General features: G+C 33.2%; 2 protein-coding genes and 1 long non-coding RNA gene across 3 annotated transcripts; 1 reads left to right on the forward strand and 2 right to left on the reverse strand.

Moving 5' to 3' along the window:
- Window positions 1–6,745: 6,745 nt before the first annotated feature.
- On the forward strand, window positions 6,746–9,967 carry LOC123884160 (cytochrome P450 CYP736A12-like). Its single transcript, XM_045933184.1, has 2 exons — window positions 6,746–7,514; window positions 9,035–9,967. Exons 1-2 carry the CDS (start codon window positions 6,831–6,833, stop codon window positions 9,869–9,871), a joined length of 1,521 nt encoding a protein of 506 aa, XP_045789140.1. The 5' UTR covers window positions 6,746–6,830; the 3' UTR covers window positions 9,872–9,967.
- A 1,112-nt stretch (window positions 9,968–11,079) lies between these two features.
- LOC123884161 (cytochrome P450 CYP736A12-like) lies at window positions 11,080–14,175 on the reverse strand. The gene is made up of 2 exons (XM_045933185.1): window positions 13,364–14,175; window positions 11,080–12,574 (listed from the first exon to the last, which is right to left on the reverse strand). The coding sequence occupies exons 1-2, from the start codon at window positions 14,063–14,065 to the stop codon at window positions 11,744–11,746; spliced, it is 1,533 nt and encodes a 510-aa protein (XP_045789141.1). The 5' UTR covers window positions 14,066–14,175; the 3' UTR covers window positions 11,080–11,743.
- A 1,534-nt stretch (window positions 14,176–15,709) lies between these two features.
- LOC123884703 lies at window positions 15,710–17,858 on the reverse strand. The gene is made up of 3 exons (XR_006800902.1): window positions 17,602–17,858; window positions 16,809–16,968; window positions 15,710–16,068 (listed from the first exon to the last, which is right to left on the reverse strand). It is a non-coding gene; the product is annotated as an uncharacterized LOC123884703 (long non-coding RNA).
- Window positions 17,859–23,267: the final 5,409 nt, after the last annotated feature.

The raw sequence follows: 23,267 nt of genomic DNA on the forward strand, positions 1-23,267 counted from the left end.
CTCTTGTCTGGGCATGACTGATCTTGTTATCTTTGATGTATTTCTCCTGTTGACTCTTTTGTATAACTCTCGTAGTATTTCTCATTGCATCTTGTGCTGAGGAGTTTACTAGTTTGTTTAATATATATCTCATTTTTGTTTGTTAAAAAAAATAATTTAAAGTAGATAAAATTGGAAGAAATAATGATATATTATATAATTGAATTAACTTATTAAAATAATCTATAAACTAGTAAAAATAAGAGAAAAAAGAATTTGCACTGACAGTGTAAATTAATTTTACACTGTTAACCAATCACAACCATGTTTTCCGCCACGTCACCTCACTTAACCCCATTTTTTTCATATGACATGGAAGGTCGAAGCATTCTTAATTTCTTATTGGTTGTCAGCATAATATTAATTTACACTGATAGTGCATGTCCTTTAAACTCTAAAAATAAACTATAATTAAGTTTGTGAGAAAATAGCATCAATCTGGTTTTTTTTTTTCTTCAATATAATCTTATAAGCAATAAGCTAAAACTTGACATTACGTTTAGGGTATAATCCGTTCAATTTAGACCGATTTTGTAGTTCAAAAAATGTATAAACCGATGAAATCTTCATTGATTTAGTTTGGTTTAAGAAGTCGACCAATGAAGTAGAGAAGTCTACAACTATTCAAGAACTTAAGGACTTAAACACTCTTGCAGTCTTGCTTTGGAAAAACTCATAAGTTCTTTGAAAAGTCATGAGTTTGAGTTGCTACATGATGAACATGCTAGAATGATACAGGATTAGATAGTACTTAATTAAATAATTATTAGGTAGTAGTTAATTATGATTAAAAAAAAAGGTAGTAGTTAATTAAATAATTTAGGTATTAGTATACTCTATATAATATTTATATTGTTAGTTGAACTTTTATTTTATTGGATTGCTTAATTGAGTTTTATGCCTTTAGATACATTATGAGAATTATATATGTAGTGATTTCATACACTTTAAAGAAATGAAAATTTTGCCAAAAAATGAAAAGAATTAATGAATGAAAATGAAGAATTTTGTCTTTAATTTCTTAGCTAGTTTATTATTGTTCTTCTTCTTAATTTAACATAGTTTTTCATAGGATTAATTAGTAAAATGGTCCCTTAAAGAGATTTTTGGTTTCAGATTGGTCCCTTAAAGAAAAAAAATCCGAATAGGTCCCTTAAGACATCTCCGTTAATCAGTTTGGTCACTAAAAAAAGGTCCGAATAGGACCAAACTGATTAACGGAGATGTCTTTAAGAGACCTAATCGGACGTTTTTTTCTTCTTTAAAGAACATATTCAGACCTTTTTTCTTTAAGGGACAAATGTGAAACCAAAAATATCATTAAGGGATCATTTTACTAATTAAGCCTTTTTCATAATTCATAGCCATGACATATTTCAACTTCACCCCTCCATTTTATCCGCATCCCATAAACACAACCCTCATTGTTCCAACCCTATCAACATTTTATCCTTCTTCCATTCACCCTTCTTTGAAAATTCTCCCTCTCACCCCTACAAACAATTCAATATTTTTATTTTACCACTTTTATTATTTGACTTCATCCTTACATTTTGTCAAAGTTACAAACTAAAAAGCTTAAAATACGAGTTCCAAGAATTAGCCACGATTTAACTAGGTTAAAGTGAACATTTTTCGAAACATTTGTCCTAAGTTTTCCGGTAGAAATTGCAAACCAGAATAATTGAAAAAAGATTTTCAGAAATTAGTTAGCGATGGCTGAACCGTGGCTAAAAGTAAAATAACCGTGGCTAAAAATACAATTTGGAAAAGCTTTTTTGCCTCATGAATAATTTGAAGATCTTTTTTCTAACCTTGTCTTATATCAAGAGTACCGCATGAGAACCAGCAACAAATTCCTCTATTAGGTTAGAACATTTCTCATATTAAATTATAATTATTATTTGTTGTTTAGATGTTCTTTGCTATAAATGTTGTTGTGTAGTTTTCATGTCCTTGAGGTAGGTCGTTATAAAGTAATTGAGATTAAATTTTCAGGAACTTTTCCAAATTGAGCAAGGTGTGTGCACAAATTGCCAATTGGACTCACATTATAAGCTTGAACTCTCAAAAAATAGAAATTATATCATTAATTTTCATTCTACAATCCTTTCTCAAATCTTCTCTTCCTTATAAAATTAAAACTACATCATCTAGTTTAACTCCACAATCCTTTCTCAAATCCTCTCTTCCTTAGAAAACTAAAACTACATCATCAATTGCTATTTGCTACTCCACAATCCTTTATATGATCTTCTCTTCCTCAAAAAATGAAATTATATCATCAATTTTGATACACAATCCTTTCTCATATCTTCTCTTCCTCAAAAAATAAATCCGTAGCATCAGTTGTGACTTTACAACATTCATCACTCTCATCGATATCTACTACTCTTTTCTAGCACCTCTCTAAAAAGAACCTTATTTTCTCCCTTTCCTTTAATTTGCCTATATGTATTGAACTTGTCAAAATAGAGAGATTGATTCAAGTATAGCATACTGTATATTATTCACATATTGACCAAATCACATTAACTAATACTAATTACAATTAAACTAATTTGATCTTGTAATATCAGTAGTTAAAACTCCCCCACAAGCTGGACTGTGGATGTCATGAAGGCCAAGCTTGGATATGAGAGTGAGGAATGAGGGACTGTGTAAAGGTTTTGTAAAAACATCGGCTGTTTGTGCAGTAAAAGGTATGGGAAAAAGCCGCAGCAAACCACTTTGAATCTTCTCTCTTATGATGTGACAATCTATTTCAATGTGTTTAGTACGTTCATGGAAAGTGGGATTATGGGCAAGGTAGATGGCTGATTTATTGTCGCAAAAAACAGAAGCAGCGGAAGAGAAAGAGATGTGCAGGTCTTTAAAGAGGTACATCAGCCATTGCAATTCACATGTAAGGCTTGCTAGTGCGCGATATTCAGCTTCAGTACTTGATTTGGAGACAGTAGACTGCTTCTTGGATTTCCATGAAATAAGAGAGGAGCCAAGAAACATACAATAACCCGTAACAGATTTCCTTGTTGTAGGACAAGTTGCCCAGTCAGAATCTGCAAAACCAGAAAGTTTTAAATTAGAGTTTGCTGAATAAAATAATCCTTTGCCGGGGGCAGTTTTCAAATATTGTAAAACTCTAATAGGCAGACTTATTTACTTAACTACTACTCGTCCTGATATATCTTTTGACGTTCAACAATTAAGCCAATTTGTCTCAAAACCTCAACAAGTTCACTATCAATAGTTAAACTAATACTAATTACAATTAAACTAATTTGATCCTGTAATATCAGTAGTTAAAAATATGATTTGGAAATAAAAACCTATTTATGGTTTTCCCCGGCCCTTAAACTATTACATTGTTAGGGTTTTTGCATACCTTAAAGGTACTCACGTCCCAATTAGAAGTAGAGGGATCTCTCATGGTAAGTTGTTACTCTCGGTTGTTCCTTCTTATACTCTTTCTATCGATATTTAATTTAGTAGTTTATGTTAGTTTCTAGATATTTATAATTGGAGAAAGCAAATGAGTTAAAACGCCTAAAGAAAGAGGAACTATTAAAGGTTACGGACTTTCAATTTCAAAATAAAATACATAAAAATTAAAATAACTAAATATTTTAGTACAACAATTTCATGTCTTTTTCTTTTCAATAGAACGCGAGGATTTCAAACTCCATTTATATTTTCATGTATACTTTTTTTTTTAGGTTTTTTCTAATTAACCCTCACATAAATGGAGGGTAAGTGCCCTATGCTGACATGACACCAATTAAATTCAGCCATATGTGTCAAAGTCAAACACAAATAATTTTTTACCAAAAATAATTTTGACTACTTTAATTTTCAAATAATTATATTTTAGGTAACTACTTTTTACTAATTATATTTTAGCTTACACATATTCTTATCCTTTACTAAAAAAATACTTTTTGAAAATATTATTCATCTTTTCTTACGGATTCATCTTTTCTTTTTTCGTAAGATCAAATTTTTTCGCCGGCGCTTCGCTTGTCGCCGCTGCTTCACTTGTCGTCGTCGCTGCTTCACTTGTGATCCTTGAAGATCGCCGCTTCCTTAGGCTCCAGAATCACTTCTCCATCATCGGTCTCTTCACAATTGTCTTTCAGAATTTTGTTTCGGCTACGTTTGTTCCAGAATCGGTTCATCTAGATAACATTGATTTTATTTTTTTATTCTCTTATGTTTTAATCACTATTTGTCAATTTAACAATTCAAATAGCAATTACAAATCCCTCAAGGAATTAAATCGAAGCGACGATGACAAGTGAAGCGGCGGCGACAAGCGAAGCACCGACGAAAAAATTTGATCTTAAGAAAAAATGAATACGTAAGAAAAGATGAATAGGATTTGTGAAAAGTATTTTTTAGTAAATGATAAGAATATGTGTAACCTAAAATATAATTAATGAAAATTAGTAACCTAAAGTATAATTATTTGAAAATTAAAGTAGTCAAAATTATATTTTGGTAAAAAATTATTTATGTTTGACTTGGACACATATATAGCTGAATTTGATTGGTCATGTCAGCATAGGGCATATACCCTCAATTTATGTGAGGGTAGAGAAGTAATCACCATTTTTTTAAAAGGCAAATGATAAATGTTTGAGTAATCAGTCAATTTAGTCCCTAAACTATCACTCTCTCACCAACTTAGTCCCTAAACTATTAAAAACAAATAAAAGGTCCCTAATCTATTTTTCATCCTTCAATTTAGTCCCTAAACTATCACTCTCTCACCAACTTAGTCCCTAAACTATTAAAAACAACTAAAAGGTCCCTAAACTATATTCACATCCTTCAATTTAATCCCTCATAAACATCATTTTATGATTCCTAACAAACCTGTTATAATATCTCCAAGGCACTTCTTAACACACTGGCATGGATGAAAAAAGCTAGCTCCTACTAGTATTACCAATGACACAATCAGCCTGCAAAGATAATTCACTATACAAACGCTTGGAATTTAATAAGACTTTGTTAGCATACTACATATAATGACACTTTTGTACCCTTTATGTCATCATTATACACACTAATACACCCCAAAACATTCCTTACAATAACAGAAGAAAAGGAATAGAAGGATAAAAAAACTCCCAGACCCGCAAAAAACAAGAGATCACAGCATAAATGATCTCTATTCCGTGTTAAAAAAAAAAAACAAAAAATACCGACAATTGCCACTTTTTTCATACTAAAGATCTCTTTTCGTTCTAAATGATTATTCTGAAAGAATGAATTGAGTTCGGCGACTAGAGGTTATATTTGTGTTGCGAGCAAAACGGTTGTTGCCGGAGAGTGGAGTGGTTGGCGGCGAGCAGGGTGGTTGTTTTCGTTGAAGCACGTGGAAGAAGAAAGGGTGATAATATTTTAGGATTTTACAGACAAGTTAACCGAGGACTAAATTGACGGATGAAAAATAGATTAGGGACCTTTTAGTTGTTTTTAATAGTTTAGGGACTAAGTTGGTGAGAGAGTGATAGTTTAGGGACTAAATTGACGGATGAAAAATAGATTAGGGACCTTTTAGTTGTTTTTAATAGTTTAGGGACTAAGTTGGTGAGAGATTGATAGTTTAGGGACTAAATTGACGGATGAAAAATAGATTAGGGACCTTTTAGTTATTTTTAATAGTTTAGGGACTAAGTTGGTGAGAGAGTGATAGTTTAGGGACTAAATTGACTAATTACTCTAAATGTTTCAAGAACTTTTATAATTAAACCATTTTGTAACATAAAATTTAATGAACAAAAAATATATACTACTTTGCTAGAATGTGAAAAAAAAAACTCTAGTTTACCACATGCTGAAGGCATAGATGTAGGGAGCATCAAAGTACACCATTCACATGGCCAGCTATCAATGAAACCAAAATAATCCATCAGCAATTCAAAGGCAAGTCCTCCCACATGCCAAGAAATATGGACAACTCACCGGAACTAGCTAGGTTTGCCTCTATATAACACAGTTTTTCGCTGTAATTAATCACAACTTTTCATTTAATATTAAACAGTCTAGAATACACATTAATTTTAACATTATTCATTAATCTCAACTTTTAATCAAACTCTAACGACTGAAACAACACAATTACTACGAGAAGATTCAATCCTCAATTCACCACAACAAAAAACTTCAAAATATAACTGTAGTCAACAAAACCAGCACCCTTAAGGGACCACCTCTTAACACCAATGGCAGCCGAACCCCACCAACACTATCAGCCATTAAAGTTAGCAAAAGAAGCCATCAACCCTCCATGCTCAACATAAAATAGATAAGGATTTGGTCAAAAATATACTAATAAATAATAATAGTGGGCCTAAGCCCAAACACAAGATAAGACATAATAAAATGAGATATTTTTCTATATATTTTTCGCGTGCTCTAAGTATTTCCATTTATACTTTTTCGCTACTTAAGTAATAGACGCTATAAAAATGAGATTTTTTTTTAAAATACCTTCTATTACTTAAGTAGCGGGCTGGACGCTATAAAAAAATAAAATTGGTAGGGTATTCCGCTACCTAAGTAGTCAACAACGGTATTTTGATAAATTCGTAGGAGACGCAAGAAAATGAACAGGGTGACAAAAAAAATCCCTAAGAAAATTGTTAACACTAACGCAAGACCATAAATCATATCATATAAATACAAAATCCCTAAGAAAGTTGTTAACACTAACACAAGACCATAAATCATATCATATAAATACATTAAAAACTTCATACCAATTTTCAATCAACCAAGCAACCATGTTACCTCTAACATTAGCTATTCCTTCCATACTCTTTCTAATATTCATTTTGATTTTATTTCATCCAAAACATCATCAACAACATAATAAAAATCATCCACCTGGTCCTAAACCTTTTCCAATTATTGGCAACCTTCACATCCTTGGAAATCTCCCACATCGTACCCTTCAATCCCTTGCCCAAAAATATGGACCAATCATGTTATTAAAACTAGGAAAAATTCCAACAATTGTAGTTTCATCTCCCAAATCAGCTGAACAATTTCTCAAAACACATGACACTATTTTTTGTAGTAGACCAAACCTTCAACTCTCCGAACACATGTGGTACGGTGGAAAAGGATTAGGCTTAGCTCCATATGGGCCGTATTGGCGCAATATGAGGAAACTATGTACTTTGCATCTTTTGAGTAGTTCGAAAGTTGAGATGTTCGCGCCTCTGAGAAGCGAGGAATTGAAGATTATGTTAAAGTCCGTTGAGAAAGCTGCGACTTTAGGTGAAGTTGTGAATCTAAGTGAGATGATTGGTGAGGTTGTAGCGAATATTACTTACAAGATGGTTTTGGGATGTAATAAGGATAGTGATTTGGATTTGAAGGGACTTATTCGTGAAACAATGAACTTGGCTGGAAGTTTTAATTTGACAGATTTTTTGCCTTGGCTAAGCATCTTTGATATTCAGGTATGTGGATTAATTAATATTTTAGATAATATTAACTTGTAGTATATATGTAGTAATTAACTTTGCATTTCCATATCTTTTTATTAATATTTTCATTGTAGTAATTTGTCTTGGATAAATTTTAGTATTTCAAGCGTGAGTTAAGTCTCACATTAAGTAGAAAAATGGATGTTAAATTTATAAGTGAGAGAACTTATGAATCTATTGTTAGAATTAAATCACTAAATTAGGATTAAACACATATACATGCTCAACATATTATGACATATACTTTAGTGCGGAAACAAAATAGTTATAGAAGCATGTATAAAATTATAGGATCGACAAGCTGATCTTTAGGAATACCTGGATCCATGATGAAAAGTTCTTTTGCAGTGATCCTGAAACACAAAGAGATGGTGGCTAGATTGGTTCTTCCTCAACCGGTACCCTGATGCATTGATTCTCTTCAGATGGGGAGAAGAGAGTGCTTGCTTACGTACGGTGTATTGGGTTCCCATTATCCCGAAATGGGTCATCCTGACATCCAACCATTTGAGCCCACACATCTAACTAATTAAATAATTAATTAATTCTAAATAGAAATCTAATAGCCTTTTAACTTTATTTGACCACTTAATCAATTTAGGCTCTTAATTGATAAATAGCTAATATAATTAATATAAATATATATGCCCACATAATAATTATTGGAATATAATAATTGAATAATATAAAATTTTTCAACATCTATTGTTTAAGGTTTTTGATAAAAGTTTGAGGGGTATCAAAGCCGATGATTGAACTGATTCCTTGTATTGAAAATCTTACTGACTAAGGTGTTCAAGTGGCGCGTCCCATTGATGGATTTTCAAATGTTGAATCCCGCATTAGATAGAAAAAGGGATGTTAAATATTTATATAAGTGAAATTACCAGATATATAATAAAAAAAATTATAAAAATAACTATGTTGATACTATAGGATAAAATTAATCATGTGATGATGTGGGTATAGTATAGGACAAAAAACACTATTGAACACTTTATAGAGTTAAGTTTATTTTTTAATAGGAATTGAAGACGACTACAAATATGAAATTTATAATTGTCCTTTAAAACCGGTAAATAATTAAGTAATGTTTAAAAAGTCAATCTTATTGTAGTTTATAAGTGTGAAGAAAGCTATAGTTCCCTTTTTCTTAATGATTCATTAAATTATATACTTGAATAAGTTAAAATCAATGACTTTTCACCTAAAAAATCATAGGCTAAAAAAAGAGAAGAAACACAATGTTTTTTAAAGTAGAAAAATATAAAGCCAGTATTTGGTGGAAATCATGTAGGCAGTTGACGTAATAATTGACGGTGTATATTCATTCGTTGGTATTCCTGCACGCATACTCCCTCCGTCCCAAATTATAAGAAAAAAACTATTTTCAAGAATCGTGCATATCGACTCTATTATGTTATGACTGCTTATCTTTGAATATGTCATTGAAAAATTCTTAAGATAATCATGTAATCATTTATTTTAATCAGGGACTAACAAGTCAAATGAAGAAAATAAACAAGGAATTTGATCAAATTGTGGAGAAGATAATCAAAGATCATGAGCATGACATGAAAAAAGATCCTCACCATAAGGACTTTATTGATGTGTTACTATCATTAATGGATCAACCAATGGATCCTAATGATGAAGAACAAAAACATGTCATTGATAGAACTAATATCAAAGCTATTATATTAGACATGATTGCTGCATCATTAGACTCATCTTCAACAACAATTGAATGGGCCATGTCCGAACTCTTAAGGAATCCAAATGTGATGAAGAACCTTCAAAATGAGCTAGAAAATGTGGTAGGTTTGAATAATAAGGTAAGAGAAAATGATTTTGAAAAATTACCTTATCTTAATATGGTATTGAAGGAGACATTTAGATTACATCCATCTGGACCATTGCTAACACCTCGTGAGTGTCTAAAAGATGTTACAATTGATGGATACTATATAAAGAAAAATTCTAGGATAATAATAAATGCTTGGGCATTAGGAAGAGATCCTGAATTTTGGACGAATAATTGTGACATGTTTTATCCTGAGAGATTTGTGAATAGTAATGTAGATTTTCGAGGACAAGATTTTCAACTTATTCCATTTGGATCGGGTCGTAGAGGGTGTCCTGGAATTCAATTAGGCCTAAATACTGTTAGTCTTGTTGTGGCCCAATTGGTACATTGCTTTGATTGGGAACTTCCATTTGGTATGTCTTCTAATGACTTGGATATGACCGAGAAATTTGGACTCTCAATGCCAAGATGTAATCCCTTGCTAGCCCATCCAACAACTCGAATTCAAAATTGTGATATATAGTTAAAGAATTTATATGTATCTAGTTTATAACATAGTTAAAATAAAGGTTTTGATATGTTAATGTTTTGAATATGTAAGAATCTTAGTGTTGATTCATTTGCATCCGCAATTTTGCTTAATTGATGCCATTATAGGAGCAACCTGACACACACACACACAGATGCATGACCATAGTTTTTAGGGTAACAAACTTATTGCATTTATATTAAAATGAAATGTTGGAAGAGAGAAAAATTCATTATAGAATGAAGAGAGAACAAGCTCATAATTAACAATGAGAGTACAATTTGATGCAAGTAACTAAAATGTTACTTCTGATGCAAGTAACTGACTTTAATTTTCACTTTTTGATTCTAACACTCTCCCATAAGTTGAACTTAGCCTTCCAAGAGGCCAATGATGAACCTAAGAAGAAACAATAACAAAATGTTTATCTCCTAGTGTCCACACACCCTATCTAATCTGCATCTGCATAACCCCAAATTTGAATTTCTAAGTTACTAGGAAATAGCAATCCTGACCAATTACATGCTTCAACATAGGTCTTAGGCTGAAGATACATATGATAAGGAGTACCTGAAGATAGTGGTTCTGATGAGCCAGCTGAAGCATTGCAAACATAGTCTTTGAGATAAGATGAGCCATCTGATGGTAAATGTGAGGATCTGTTAGGCCTATCCGATGGCGCATGTGAGGTATTGTAAAATGACTTATAATTTGAGATGGATGGAGTACTTTCTAATTATTAAATTTTACTATGCATTTATGACAACTAATACTAGCCAATAGTTAATGAGAAAAATTTTCTAAAATTGTTTTTTTTAAGAAGCTAAATTAGCCCACTCAAATTGACACTAGTGAGAATCGAACTAAGACCTTAAGGAGGAGCACACTTTCAGGTCTCAATCCAATACCACCAGACCAACCCAAGTGAGTTAATTTGCTAAAATTGTTACATTTATTTATTCATTTATAGAGAAGGCAATCAATGTGCTATGGTATTGCTATTCTTGGATTGCATATTCAATGATCTCAATGGTGGGACACGATTCCTAATACTATAAGTCACGTTTTTGCTAGAAATAGATTTGGTTTGCCAGAATATAGATTTTCTTAATCTCTTTTGAAGCACTGCAATCTTTTTCTCTTCACCTGGTTTTTTCTACGGGTTTTACAAGTAAGATTTTTAATGAGGTAGTTGTATTTGTTAGCTCCCACTTGGGTATTGGTCTGGTTCCCCCCAAATTTTCTTTGTATTTTTTTTTCTTCTCTTTTTAATTTATTTCAGTGCTAGCTTGTTTGTGGGGTAAGGAAAGAGGTGCCAACATAATTTAGATGTCTTTAAGCTTTCTCCTTTTGCTTTATTGACTTTCTCGATCTATGTGAAACAATTTTAAAGGATGCTTATTTTGAGACAGATGAATAGCTCAATAATTTGTAAAACTCATATTAACCTCTTAGGCAATTCAAAATGGGACATCCTTTTGCCGCCCACCATATTTTCTAACATCACGTGCTACTTAAGTAGCTGATAAGTAAAAATATATATGGCATGCGAGAAATTTGTAGAGTGACAAAAGAATGGCATATTCAAAATAGTCTATCTTCAATCTATATATAGAAGAAAAGCAATATTGTTTGATTTAAATGTTACAAACAAGCCCAACCAAATCTTACATTACTTTTTCCTTTATTTATAAAGCAAAAAACAAAAGTTTGTATTTTACATATAAATAAACACTCACCACAATAATTCTCAGATTTACTTAGTATTTTGCTGGATGTCCATTATTTTGCTGCAAATGACTTCAAACTATTTTAATTCTTTTTAAAATTTCATTAAGTCTTGATTTGCAGGGAATTCATATATGACTAAGCAACCAGACGAAAGGTTGGCACAGCTAATAAGGGTTGACTTTTCGGAATTGTGAGCTCAAATTTTTCAGACATGTCTAAATTATCTGGAGACATACCATATGGAAGCTCCCAATCGAAGCAATGCATTAGCTGAGCCACAACCAATTTCGAACTAGTTAATCCCATTTCCATTCCGGGACAACTTCTTCGACCTGAACTAAATGGTATGAGTTGAAAATTGTGTCCGCGAAGGTCTACATTACTATCTTTAAATCTCTCTGGACAAAACATCTCAGCATTATCTGACCAAACCTTAGTATCTCTCCCTATTGTCCATAAATTTATTAAAACTGTTGTATTTTTCTTTATGTAATAACCATCTACAACAACATCTTGAAGACACACATGAGGTGCTCCCAAAGGTCCAACAGGAAACAACCTTAAGGTCTCTTTCATAACCATAGACAAGTAAGGCAAATTTGCCAAGTCACTCTCTTCCACTTGTCTATTCATTCCAACCACATTTTCTAGCTCATGTTGAAGTTTCTTCATTGCATTAGGATGCTTTAGAAGTAGTGAAAGAGCCCAATTAGTTGCAACAGCTGTTGTGTCTATTGCTGCTGAAATCATATCCATTATAAGAGCCTTGATGTTGGTTCTATCAATGTCATATTTTTTGTCTTTGAAATCAATTGGTTGGTTCATGAGTGATAACAATATGTCTACAAAATCTTTGTTGTTATGACCTTTTTGTTCTTCAATTGATGGATTCTCGTGCTCTTTTATTATGTACTCCAAAAATTCATCAAGTTGCTTCCATGCTTTCTTACAACGTCTTTCTATTCCCTATTATTCCATGAGTTGAATTAGCAATATTATATTGGATATTAATGGAAAACTTAAACTAATATACATTAAGATACTAGTAATTGAATCTATAAACTAATTTTCTAAATGGTAGTTAATTATATGTTTTTTTGTTTTGGTTTCACTATCAGTATTCGGCTCACTAAACCGTCTAATCTAGTTTGGAGGTCTGTTTTAACATCAAGCAATTCCAGCCTCATCCCAATCGTAATTGCGGAAAATCGAACGATGATCATCCCTAACAATTGGTGAGGTAGTTATATGTTTTGTTTTACTAATTTTATAAACATACTACCCATGTGATTATGAATATCTATAAACTAATACTACCCATTTAGAAATGGTAGTTAAAAAAAAAAAGGTAGTGTCTTCAATGAAGACTCTTAATTTGTAAAAAAATAAATAATAATTTACATTAATTTTTTTCCGCACATAAGATTTTGGTCCTGTTTGGATTTGGCCTATTCTTGAGCTCGTAAAAATAGGTTATGCAAATAAACAAACTTTTACGTTAATTCATAAATTTTCACTAACAAAAATTGTATCTATATTTTTCTCATAAATTACCTTGAAGAACTTATAATAATAAATAAAAGCTTATTTATTTGTATAAGCTGTTTTGCATAAGCTAAAAAATAAGTCAATCCAAACGGATCATCTATATCAATAACAACACACTTTTTTTATTAGTTATAACAAGTATGAGTTGGTCTACGAATTTCAACAAATAAAAAAATGTTCACTGAAATATATATCAATATATCATACCTGAAGATCAAACGGACGTAACCAAGGTAGATAGTCAGCCAGATCAAACATTCCAATCAATGTCAATTCCTCGTGAACAAGCTCTTTTAAGTCGAACTTATCATCTTTGCTTCGACCCAATATCATTTTGTAATTGATATTCTCAATAAGCTCAGCTACAACCTTGCTAACATGAACAACCTCATGTAATGTTGCTGATTTTCTTAATGACTTAATCAACAATCCAACTTCTACCTTCCTCAAAGGAGCAAACATTTCAACTTTTGAAGTATGCAACAATTGAATGTTACACAATTTCCTCATATTTCGCCAATAGTCCCCATATTCAGTGAAAACTATGCCCTTTCCACCATATGAAAAATAACTTGAAGCAAAAGTTTTGGGTCTACTAGAGAAAATACTATCATGGGTCTTGAGGAATAGTTCAGCAATTTGAGATGATGAAACTACAATGGTTTGGACTTGTCCTAATTTCAATGACATTATGGGTCCATATTTTTGTGAAAGGGATTGAAGGGTACGATGTGGAAGTTTACCTAGCATGTGAAGGTGACCAATAATTGGCAATGGTTTTGGACCTGGTGGATTTTTCCTACCATTTTTTTTATGCAATTTTGAGTGAAGAAATATAGTAACCAATAGAATGAGTATGAATATTGTAAGAAAGAGAAATTCAGGGTTAACTAGTGTTTGAGGTAACATTTTTGTTTAGAAGAAATGTGAAGTGTGCGTTGTCACTGCCAAACCAAATGAGACACTCCCAAGTGAGAAAGAAGAAAGCTCCAAAATTGAAAATAAGTATTGGTTATGTTCTATGTCGGGTACAGTACCGGTACTGGTACGCGGTACGATATTTTTAGAAAATTTAAGGTACGGGTACATTAGTATAAAATATTAAAAAAATTATTTTTAAGTGAATTATTATCATCATGCTTTGAAGATTTAATTTTTTTTACTACCGTCTCAACTATTTTCATAAAAAAATGAGAGATAATTGAAATATAATAAAAAATTATAATATTTTAAGAGATTTTTAACAGCCAATATGTTTTTTCGTATTCATCATCATAAATCACCCAAATAAAAATGGGTACGGAATCGGTGCGTACCATACGAGTACCATGGAGTATCCGGTACTGATACGTACCTGGTACGGGTACTTCACCCATTGGAATCAGATCTGGCGCGCGAAAATTCCACCAAAAGTGAAGAACCTTCTTTGGCGTATAGGTCGGAACGTATTACCAACGCGCAAGAGACTAAATAGCCGCGGTGTACAATGTCCGGTGCAGTGTGCTATTTGTAACGACGCAGAAGAAGACATCTTGCATGTGTTGTTTATGTGTATGACAAGTAGGCGTTGCTGGCAGCGAGCAGGGCTATGGAATCATGTAAATGCAGGTCTGAATACTAATAATAATATTGATGAGAATCTGTTCTCAGTTTTGCACAGGCTAGACAAAGACCAGCAAGAATTCTTTAGTGTGATGATGTGGAGTATATGGAAGCGCAGAAATAATCAAGTATGAGATAATATCGCCGACTCCGACCAAACTGTGGTAGAACGAGCTAGACATTTAATAACAAGTTGGCGCGATGCACAACAGATCCGCTCTCTAACCAACACTGTTCAGACAGACCCGCAGAAGATGATTTGGGTCAAGCCAAGTCATGGAAGGTACAAGTGCAATGTAGACGCTTCTTTTTCCCTTACTCATAACAAAGTGGGTATTGGTATGTGGATAACCATGGAAGGTTTGTGGCTGCTGTAACACCCAAACCCGTTAATTAATTAACTCTGCCTTTATAAAATCTTTTTATAAAATACGCAGCTTGAAAATTGAAAATATGTTTATAAAGCGCTGGTTTGAATACTACAAGCTTCATTCAAAGATAATACTAATACAATTAATTAGTAAAATGTTTGAATAAACAACACAAATCTTCGCATCGACACGATGCGTCATTAGTCATACAAAACGGATACATTTTCCACTACAACATTTTTCACTTTCGGCAACAGCAGAAAACCGTGGGTAAAAGCAGAAAAGCCGTTGCCTAAACGTTTAGTCAACCATTTTCCAGGGGTGGTGTATACGGGCGTTACCTATTCATATAGACAACGGTTTTTTCACTTTAGCCAACGAGAAGTAAACACCGTTGTCTAAACTGTGGGAAAGACAACGGTTTACTAGGCCAATTTTAGTCCACGGTTTAGCTTATTCCACACTGTTCAAACCGTTGGCTACTGTATAAGCAACGATTTTATTTTAGATACAATTATGTTTAGGCCACACTATAAAATCGTTGCCTATTATAGGTTAATTTAAAAAAAAAATAAGCAGCTATCAAATTTAATTAAAATAATTTTATTAAATGACTTATAATAAGATTCATTTGTATTCGTTACATTAAATAATTCCACTACAAACAATAGTATATAAACTCTATTAAAATCTAAATATACCTAAACTCTATTTAAATATACAACCAATAACAACATCTACATTGAATCTCATTCCATGAATCTTGACAATATCTTGCCTAAGCTTCCTAGTATCATTCCCATATACTTACAAATGCAATCCTTCAATATCATCCAAAACCACCAGAGTTTACTAAACGGCAACATACAATTCAAGATGCTAGGAATTGTCTTCATTTCTTCCTTGATACATTTTAAATTAAAAGCAGCTCACATGCCCCTACAAATTAAACACAAGAAAACAATTGTTACCTTTGATTGGACAAGAGAATTAACAAACTTGTGTCTAAACAAGCTTTTGATTGCAAAGTGGTGCAATAAGATATACCAAAATACTCACTAGTTTGTACCAATGCAAGCTTGATTAATCTAGGGGATAACTAGACCAAACACATTTGACAAAATATGTCACTTTGAAGAAATAAAACACATAAAAGTTTCCGGAACATGAATAAGGTAAATACATATATATTGTAAAGAAATCCATCCAGTGAGAGTCGCGGTAAAACTTTAAATCAACACTCACTAAATCATGCAATGACAATGTACCAAAAACAAAATCATGCATTGACAAATCAACAAAGTGATTTACTTATCATATAGATTTTTAGAGGTGAGACAATGCATGTATATGCTATAGTATAAAATTATTCATACCCACATAATTACTCTTCCTAGGTAAGCCTCATCCATCAAACACATAAACACACAAAATATATACTTTATCAATTCAAATTCTTAATAATTTGAAATCTTATAATTGGTAAAGGGTTAGGGTGAAAGAAATATTCTATTGCAATAATATTTTCACATAATCCTTCAAACTTTGTTTTCTTACTCAATAATGTTTGTTGTGTTGTGGTTATAATTTGATAATTTGACATTAAGAGACTATTTTTTGAATCATTCCACATTCTATGTCATAAAAATATAATTAGTGAGTGAGAAATCGAGACAAACCTGCTTGCCATTTGCATCAATTACATGAATGCACTAGTCCACAAGAACAATATACAAAAATATATATTCCTTTCCTTTAAGGAAAATTTCCTATCCTAAACATATATTCTCCAGTTCTAGACATTGAATAAATGGAGCACTTCCATTTACTATTAGTGCCCTGTAACAAAGTAAAGACAACAACTTGTAGTAAATCCAAATAAAATATATAAGTAAACAAGAGTTGAAATAACAGAGTACATAAGCTTCAATCAACACGGGTTTTCAAAAAGTGTCATCTGGCTCCATAGTTTTTGTATCAATAAGTTTAATTAACACCGGTTTTCAAAAACATGAGGATATTGGCATGTCAAAGTAGCCTAATCAATAAAAAACTGATAAACAAAACAAAAAACTCAGTACATGAACTACAAAAAACCAGAAATCAAACTTGGTTAAACAACGACATGTAGAAACCCCAAAATCACATGATAAATCACACTATCACAATGCCTACAATAAAATAAGAAGCGGTGACAACTTAGTACATATGCAAAGCAATAAACTAAAACATATATGATTAGGGTTTGTCTAAAATTGGGGGAACCTGAAAATTTATCATTAAAGTATCTTGGTATACTAAATGCTAGTAACTAAAGCAGTAATATAGTCGCAATTTAAAATCAAATTCAATATCCTAAATGTTTATATTAAAGCAAGATCCAGAACACGAGAATTGTGAAAAAGAGAAAGAACATGCAACACAAATGTAGTAGTGAAATTAAAGGAAGGGAGAAGGGAAATCATGAGTTACCTAGCAGAAATTTGTACTGTGGGAAACGAAGCACAAGCCGAAAATTGTGACCGCATCCACAACGAGAGGGTTTGAGCCATAGGTTAACTTTAAGTGTGATGAAGTTACAAAACAGCAGCGTCGCGGAGGAGGAATGACAAGGAGAAGCGATGGTGGCCTGGTCGCATCAGTATCTGCGGCAGCTCAGAAGTTAGAAGAGAGAAAGGGTTTCGTGTTTGTGAGTCTGAAAGGAATAAGGGTTTCACGCTGAGCAAGAGAAGAGAGAATTGGGTTTTTATTTCCCCTTTTATTTTAATTTCACCTTTTATTTTAAAATAATTTTTAATTCAAAAACCTCTTTTTTGCTTCTTTTACATTCAAAAACCTACTTTTTTTTTTATTTAATTTTATATTCTATTTTAACTTAATTTTAAAAAGAAAACAATTTTAGGTCGTGCCCTCTTTTATTTTATAGTATATATTTATATTTTTAAAACAAGTTTTCATTTATTAGTTAATGATATGAATTAAAGCTGTTTGGTTAAAAAAAAACAAGTTTTCATTTTAAAAAATATTTTATAAATATTTTATTTTTAAAAAATATATTTTTTAAATTGCTTCAAAAAAAGGTATATTATTCAAATATATTTTTTAAAAATATTTTGTTTTTAAAACAATTTTAGAGTGTATTTTGTGTGTTATCTTTAGGCCACCGTTATACAACCTATAGGCAACAGTTCGAACCTGTGGTCTATAAAGAAAGGCAACGGTTTTATGTTGCAACACGTAACAAACCGTTGACAGAAAATAAACAACAACGGTTGTATATTACAACACGTAACAAGCTGTTGCCAAAAAGGAAATTTCAACGGTTTTATTTGTCCACGCTTTGTTTACCGTTGCCTAAAATAAATAGCCAACGCTTTTTTATATGCGAACGCCAAAAATGTAAAATGTCGGCAACCAGTGTAAAACCGTTGCCTCTACATTTTTAACCAACGCTTTTTCAGCCGTTGCCTAAAATATCGTTGCCAAAGGTCAAAAATGGTGTAGTGTTCAAAATGAAACTAAACCAATCAGAGTGTTCTCAAAGGACTCTATATAGATATAAAACCCCTTTTTCCCGTGTCTCAATCAGAGCAGAGCTTCACCATTTCACTCGGACGAGGCTAACACATAACCTGTCAACCTGGACCCCCAAAGGTCCAGCAATTACACATAGCAGAGAGTTAGAAAACATAAACATAAATATAAGTGTGAGTAGTATACTACACACTTCACACGCTATCATACATTTCTAACTCACGCACATACATCGTCAAATACGACTACCAATTAATCATTCATTTACAAACACACCAATCATATAGTTTCACGTCTTCTCGGACACTACCAAAGTGTTCATTTTATAGTCATGACGGACTCTACACTTGTTCATTTTATAGTCATGACGGACTCTACACTTGTTCATTTTATAGTCATGACGGACTCTGCTCACACACCAAGACATGGCAACAATCACAGTATTAAACAATTAGTAAATACCAAAGCTTAACACATACGGAAAACACATTACAATCCAATCAGATAATGTCACATAACAATTATCAAGTTTATGCACATTTACCCTAATGCAATCTCATGCCATTTACTCATGTCATGTCCCCTAGACACAACTAATGCATGTGGTACCATTTCCACGTTGTTCAGATTTTAGTCATGACGGACTGTTCAGATTATAGTCATGTACGGACTGTTCAGATTATAGTCATGCACGGACTCTACATCAGTTTTACATCATGCAGGATGCTGTCAGTTTTACATCATGCAGGATGTTCGTCACCCCATTTAAGATGAACTAACAGTTTTACATCATGTTGGATGCTGGCCAACTTAGACCATCTCATTCAGTTTTACATCGTTGCTGGATGGTGTCAGTTTTAGATCATGCAGGATCATCATCAATACAGTTTTTAAATCATGTCGGATCTCGGTTATCATCAACCATCTCACTCATAAAGAGGAGTCACACAGTTTTATATCATGTTTGGATATGGGTTCCAGATCTCGGATAACATAATCCCATCTTCGACCACTTTTCATAAACATAAACCATTTTCATCAATTATTGGAATTCACATGATTCCCATAACACAATTATTCATGAATGCATGATTACTTTTAAACACATCAAATACATGACGCTATCTAGCTCGAAGCTATTCATTCACTGATGCGGAAACATAATTCCAACATCTAACACATTAGGATAACACAATATCCTATTACTCAATTCATAATTATTCACATGATAATTATCTGCATACTCATTTTTATACACACAAGGTTTCATTTACACTTATGTCATAAAACATACATCATTCTCTTATCATTGCAAATTAATGCTAAAACATATACATACTCACTTTAAGCTACAACTTATTGCATACACGTTTATCAATCATATAACGATTAACAATAAGCATTAACAGTATCAACATGTATCAACATGTATCAACAATCATGTAAGGATACCCTTAAACCATGTTACAAGTGCCTAATTACACTTATAAACATCAACAAAATTGCTGTCACAGAGGCCTTCGCTAAGCGAGGGCTTAGCGAGACATGGCGAACCTCACCAGGAAGTCACCTGCTCATGGCGAGCATTGGCGAGCTTCAGCGAACATGTTCGCTACAGCGAACTCCTGGTCGCTTAGCGAACTACACCAGAAAAGAATATCTGCTCTTGAGTTTTCTAAGGCGGTTTAACATGGAATCCACTCAAAAATCCATCTAGACATGTTATAAATTCTTATAAACAGCTAATTCAAGCGTATATGGTACCTATGAACATTAATTAACACTCACAAACACCCACATACATCACACTTACAAATTCATACCAATTTCTTGCATTTTAAGCAAGTTTAACAAAGCATGCAAATCATTGATCAAACATATACATATACCCACTTTCAACTCCCCAAAGTTGTTTACCTCATCTACCATGAGTTCACTACACATGTTAGGATCAAAAGAATCCATTTTCCATTAAGAAAGTCACCCACAAAACCCACAAGAAAATAGAGTGGAAAGAGTTTGGGAATGGAGGAATCGACATCCTCCCCTCTTTCGAATCACTCACGAATATGTAATCTAACTCTCGTACCTTAGCTCGACGAATCCACAAGCTTGCTCTTCTCTTTCTCTCCCACGAGCTCCTCTCTTTGTTGGAACAAAATTGATTTAAAAATGTTTGCCCCTAAATCTATAAAGGTTTTGATGATAACAAAGTATTAATTAACAATTGGAAGGACTAAAAATTTATTTTGAGTGCGCAGATATAAGCATCATTTAAGTCCTGAGTGGAGTTCAGAGGATGTGAACTCAGAAGTTCACAAGCGCTCAGAAGATGTTGGACTTCAGAGGTTACAACGTTCAGAGGATGAAGACTTCAGTACTTCTGTCTGTCTACGAGCTTCATCAAACTCTGAAGATCTCTTTGAAAGCTGTGAAGATTCCTTTCACCAGTCAACTCTTCTACCAATGGAGAAAAGGACCTTTCAAGCCTGATCAGTTCAGCTACCTCTGTTTTGTCTGTCCTAACTTGAGAACGTGGGTCTTCAGTTTTGTTAGCTGAATAAGGAAAGTCCACTCTGCAGTAGTCAAAGTACCTGAAACTCTTTCTTAGTTTTGGATACAACCAACTGCATCAAGACAAACTGCTTGAAGACAAAAGTTTATCAACTCCAACGGTTCTCTTGCAACGACTCTTTTCTAGTGGTATATATACTAGAAGATTCAGCTACAACAAATATACAATTATCAAGAATTGAACGTGCGCTGAACAAACTCTGAACTCTCTGATATACAAGCTCTGAACCTCTCTCAAGTGTTTTTGCACTTTAGCCAAATACTCTGTAATACTTGTATTTGCTCTCTTTAGGTTCATCTAAGAGCACTTGTATATTTTTATATACTTTATTGTTACGTGTGTAACTTAAGCTTGTGTGCTTAAGTGTGAGACTTAAACTTGTGTGTTTAAGTGTGAAGTCTTAAGCTTGTGTGCTTGAGCATAGTTGTGAAGTCTCTTGCTTGTGTGCTTGAGCAGGTGTAATCTTGTGTGATTATAGTGAACTCCCTTGGAAGTGCAAGGGGACTGGACTACTCTCGTTTTGTGAGAGGAACCAGTATAAACTGCTTGTGTGCTTTTCTCTCTCTCTCTTATTATTATTTGTGTTATTTATCCGCTGCGAATATAGTTGAGTTAAGAACTTGAAAAAGTTTTAACTTAGCTAAAACACAATTCAACCCCCCCCCTTCTTGTGTTTTCACACCTTCAATTGGCATCAGAGCACCTGGTCTGTTACTTTCACTTAACAGTGAGACAGTAAAGATCTTGTGAGAACACTATGTCTGGAGGAGATGATAGTAGTACTAGAACTACTGGTGAAGGTGAGGCCAGTGGTGCTGGTGGTGGTCCTAGAAATGCTTTTGGTTATGACTACTTAAGTAATGAATCACATGAACATAGTGGCAATAGAAAAGCCCCTATATTCAATGGTGATGCTTCATTATTTGAATGGTGGAAAGAGAGACTGTATAGCAATATTACTGCTATTGATCATGAGTTGTGGGATTTGGTTGAGTTGGGAGTAACTTTTGAAAACTTGAATGAACATGGTAGGTTGTCCATGGAGAATAGAAAGTTACTCACACCAGCTAACCTAAAAATCTACACAAAACATCATAGAGTAAAGGATATTGTTGTTGGAGCTATTAGACATGAGGATTATGTCAGAATAGAGAACAAGTCTACTGCTAAATCTATCTTTGATTCTATGTGTGCTACCTATGATGGTAATGAAAAGGTTCAAGAGGCTAAAGCTAGTCTTTTGATAAGGCAATATGAACTTTTCACTATGCAACAAGATGAAAACATTGAGACTATGTTTACAAGGTTTCAAATCCTTGTATCTGGGCTTAAAGCTCTTAAGAGAAGTTATTCAACCTATGACCATGTTCAGAAGATTCTGAGAAGTCTTCCTATTGCTTGGAGACCTAAGGTCACTGCAATAGAGGAAGCTCAAAATCTCAAGACTCTGAGTCTTGAAGCTCTGATAAGCAATCTCAGAAGCCATGAGATGGTTCTGGATGCTGACTCAGAAACTAAGAAGAAGTCTAAGTCAGTGGCTTTACAGTCAACTAAGACTACTTCTAAGGCTCTTAAGACTCAGCTTCTTGATATTGAAGAAGAATCTTCTGCTGATGGTCAAGAGGATGAGATGAATGAGGATGAGTTTGCTTTATTCACCAAGTTTCAGCAATGGAACAGATTTAACAAAAGAAATTTCAGAGGAGGTAACAGCTCCAGAAATTTTGTCAGCAAAAAGGATGATCAGAAGAGTTGCTTCAACTGTAAGAAGCCAGGACACTTTATTGCTGATTGTCCAGAAATGTCTGCTAAAGACAAAAGCAAAAGATACAGCTCAAAGAAGCAACAATTCAAGAGTAAATTGAGAAAGAGTCTGATGGCTACTTTTGAAGAGCTATCATCTGAGGAAGAAGTTGAGGAAGAAGAAGAGGCAAATCTAGCCCTGATGGCTTCAGCTGACTCAGATGTAGACTCAGACGATGAATCAGAATCAGATTCAGAAGTAACTGATGAGGTATTTTCTGACTGC

The sequence above is a fragment of the Trifolium pratense genome, linkage group LG5 (genome assembly GCF_020283565.1).
Source record: "Trifolium pratense cultivar HEN17-A07 linkage group LG5, ARS_RC_1.1, whole genome shotgun sequence".
Classification (NCBI taxonomy): Eukaryota; Viridiplantae; Streptophyta; class Magnoliopsida; order Fabales; family Fabaceae; genus Trifolium; species Trifolium pratense.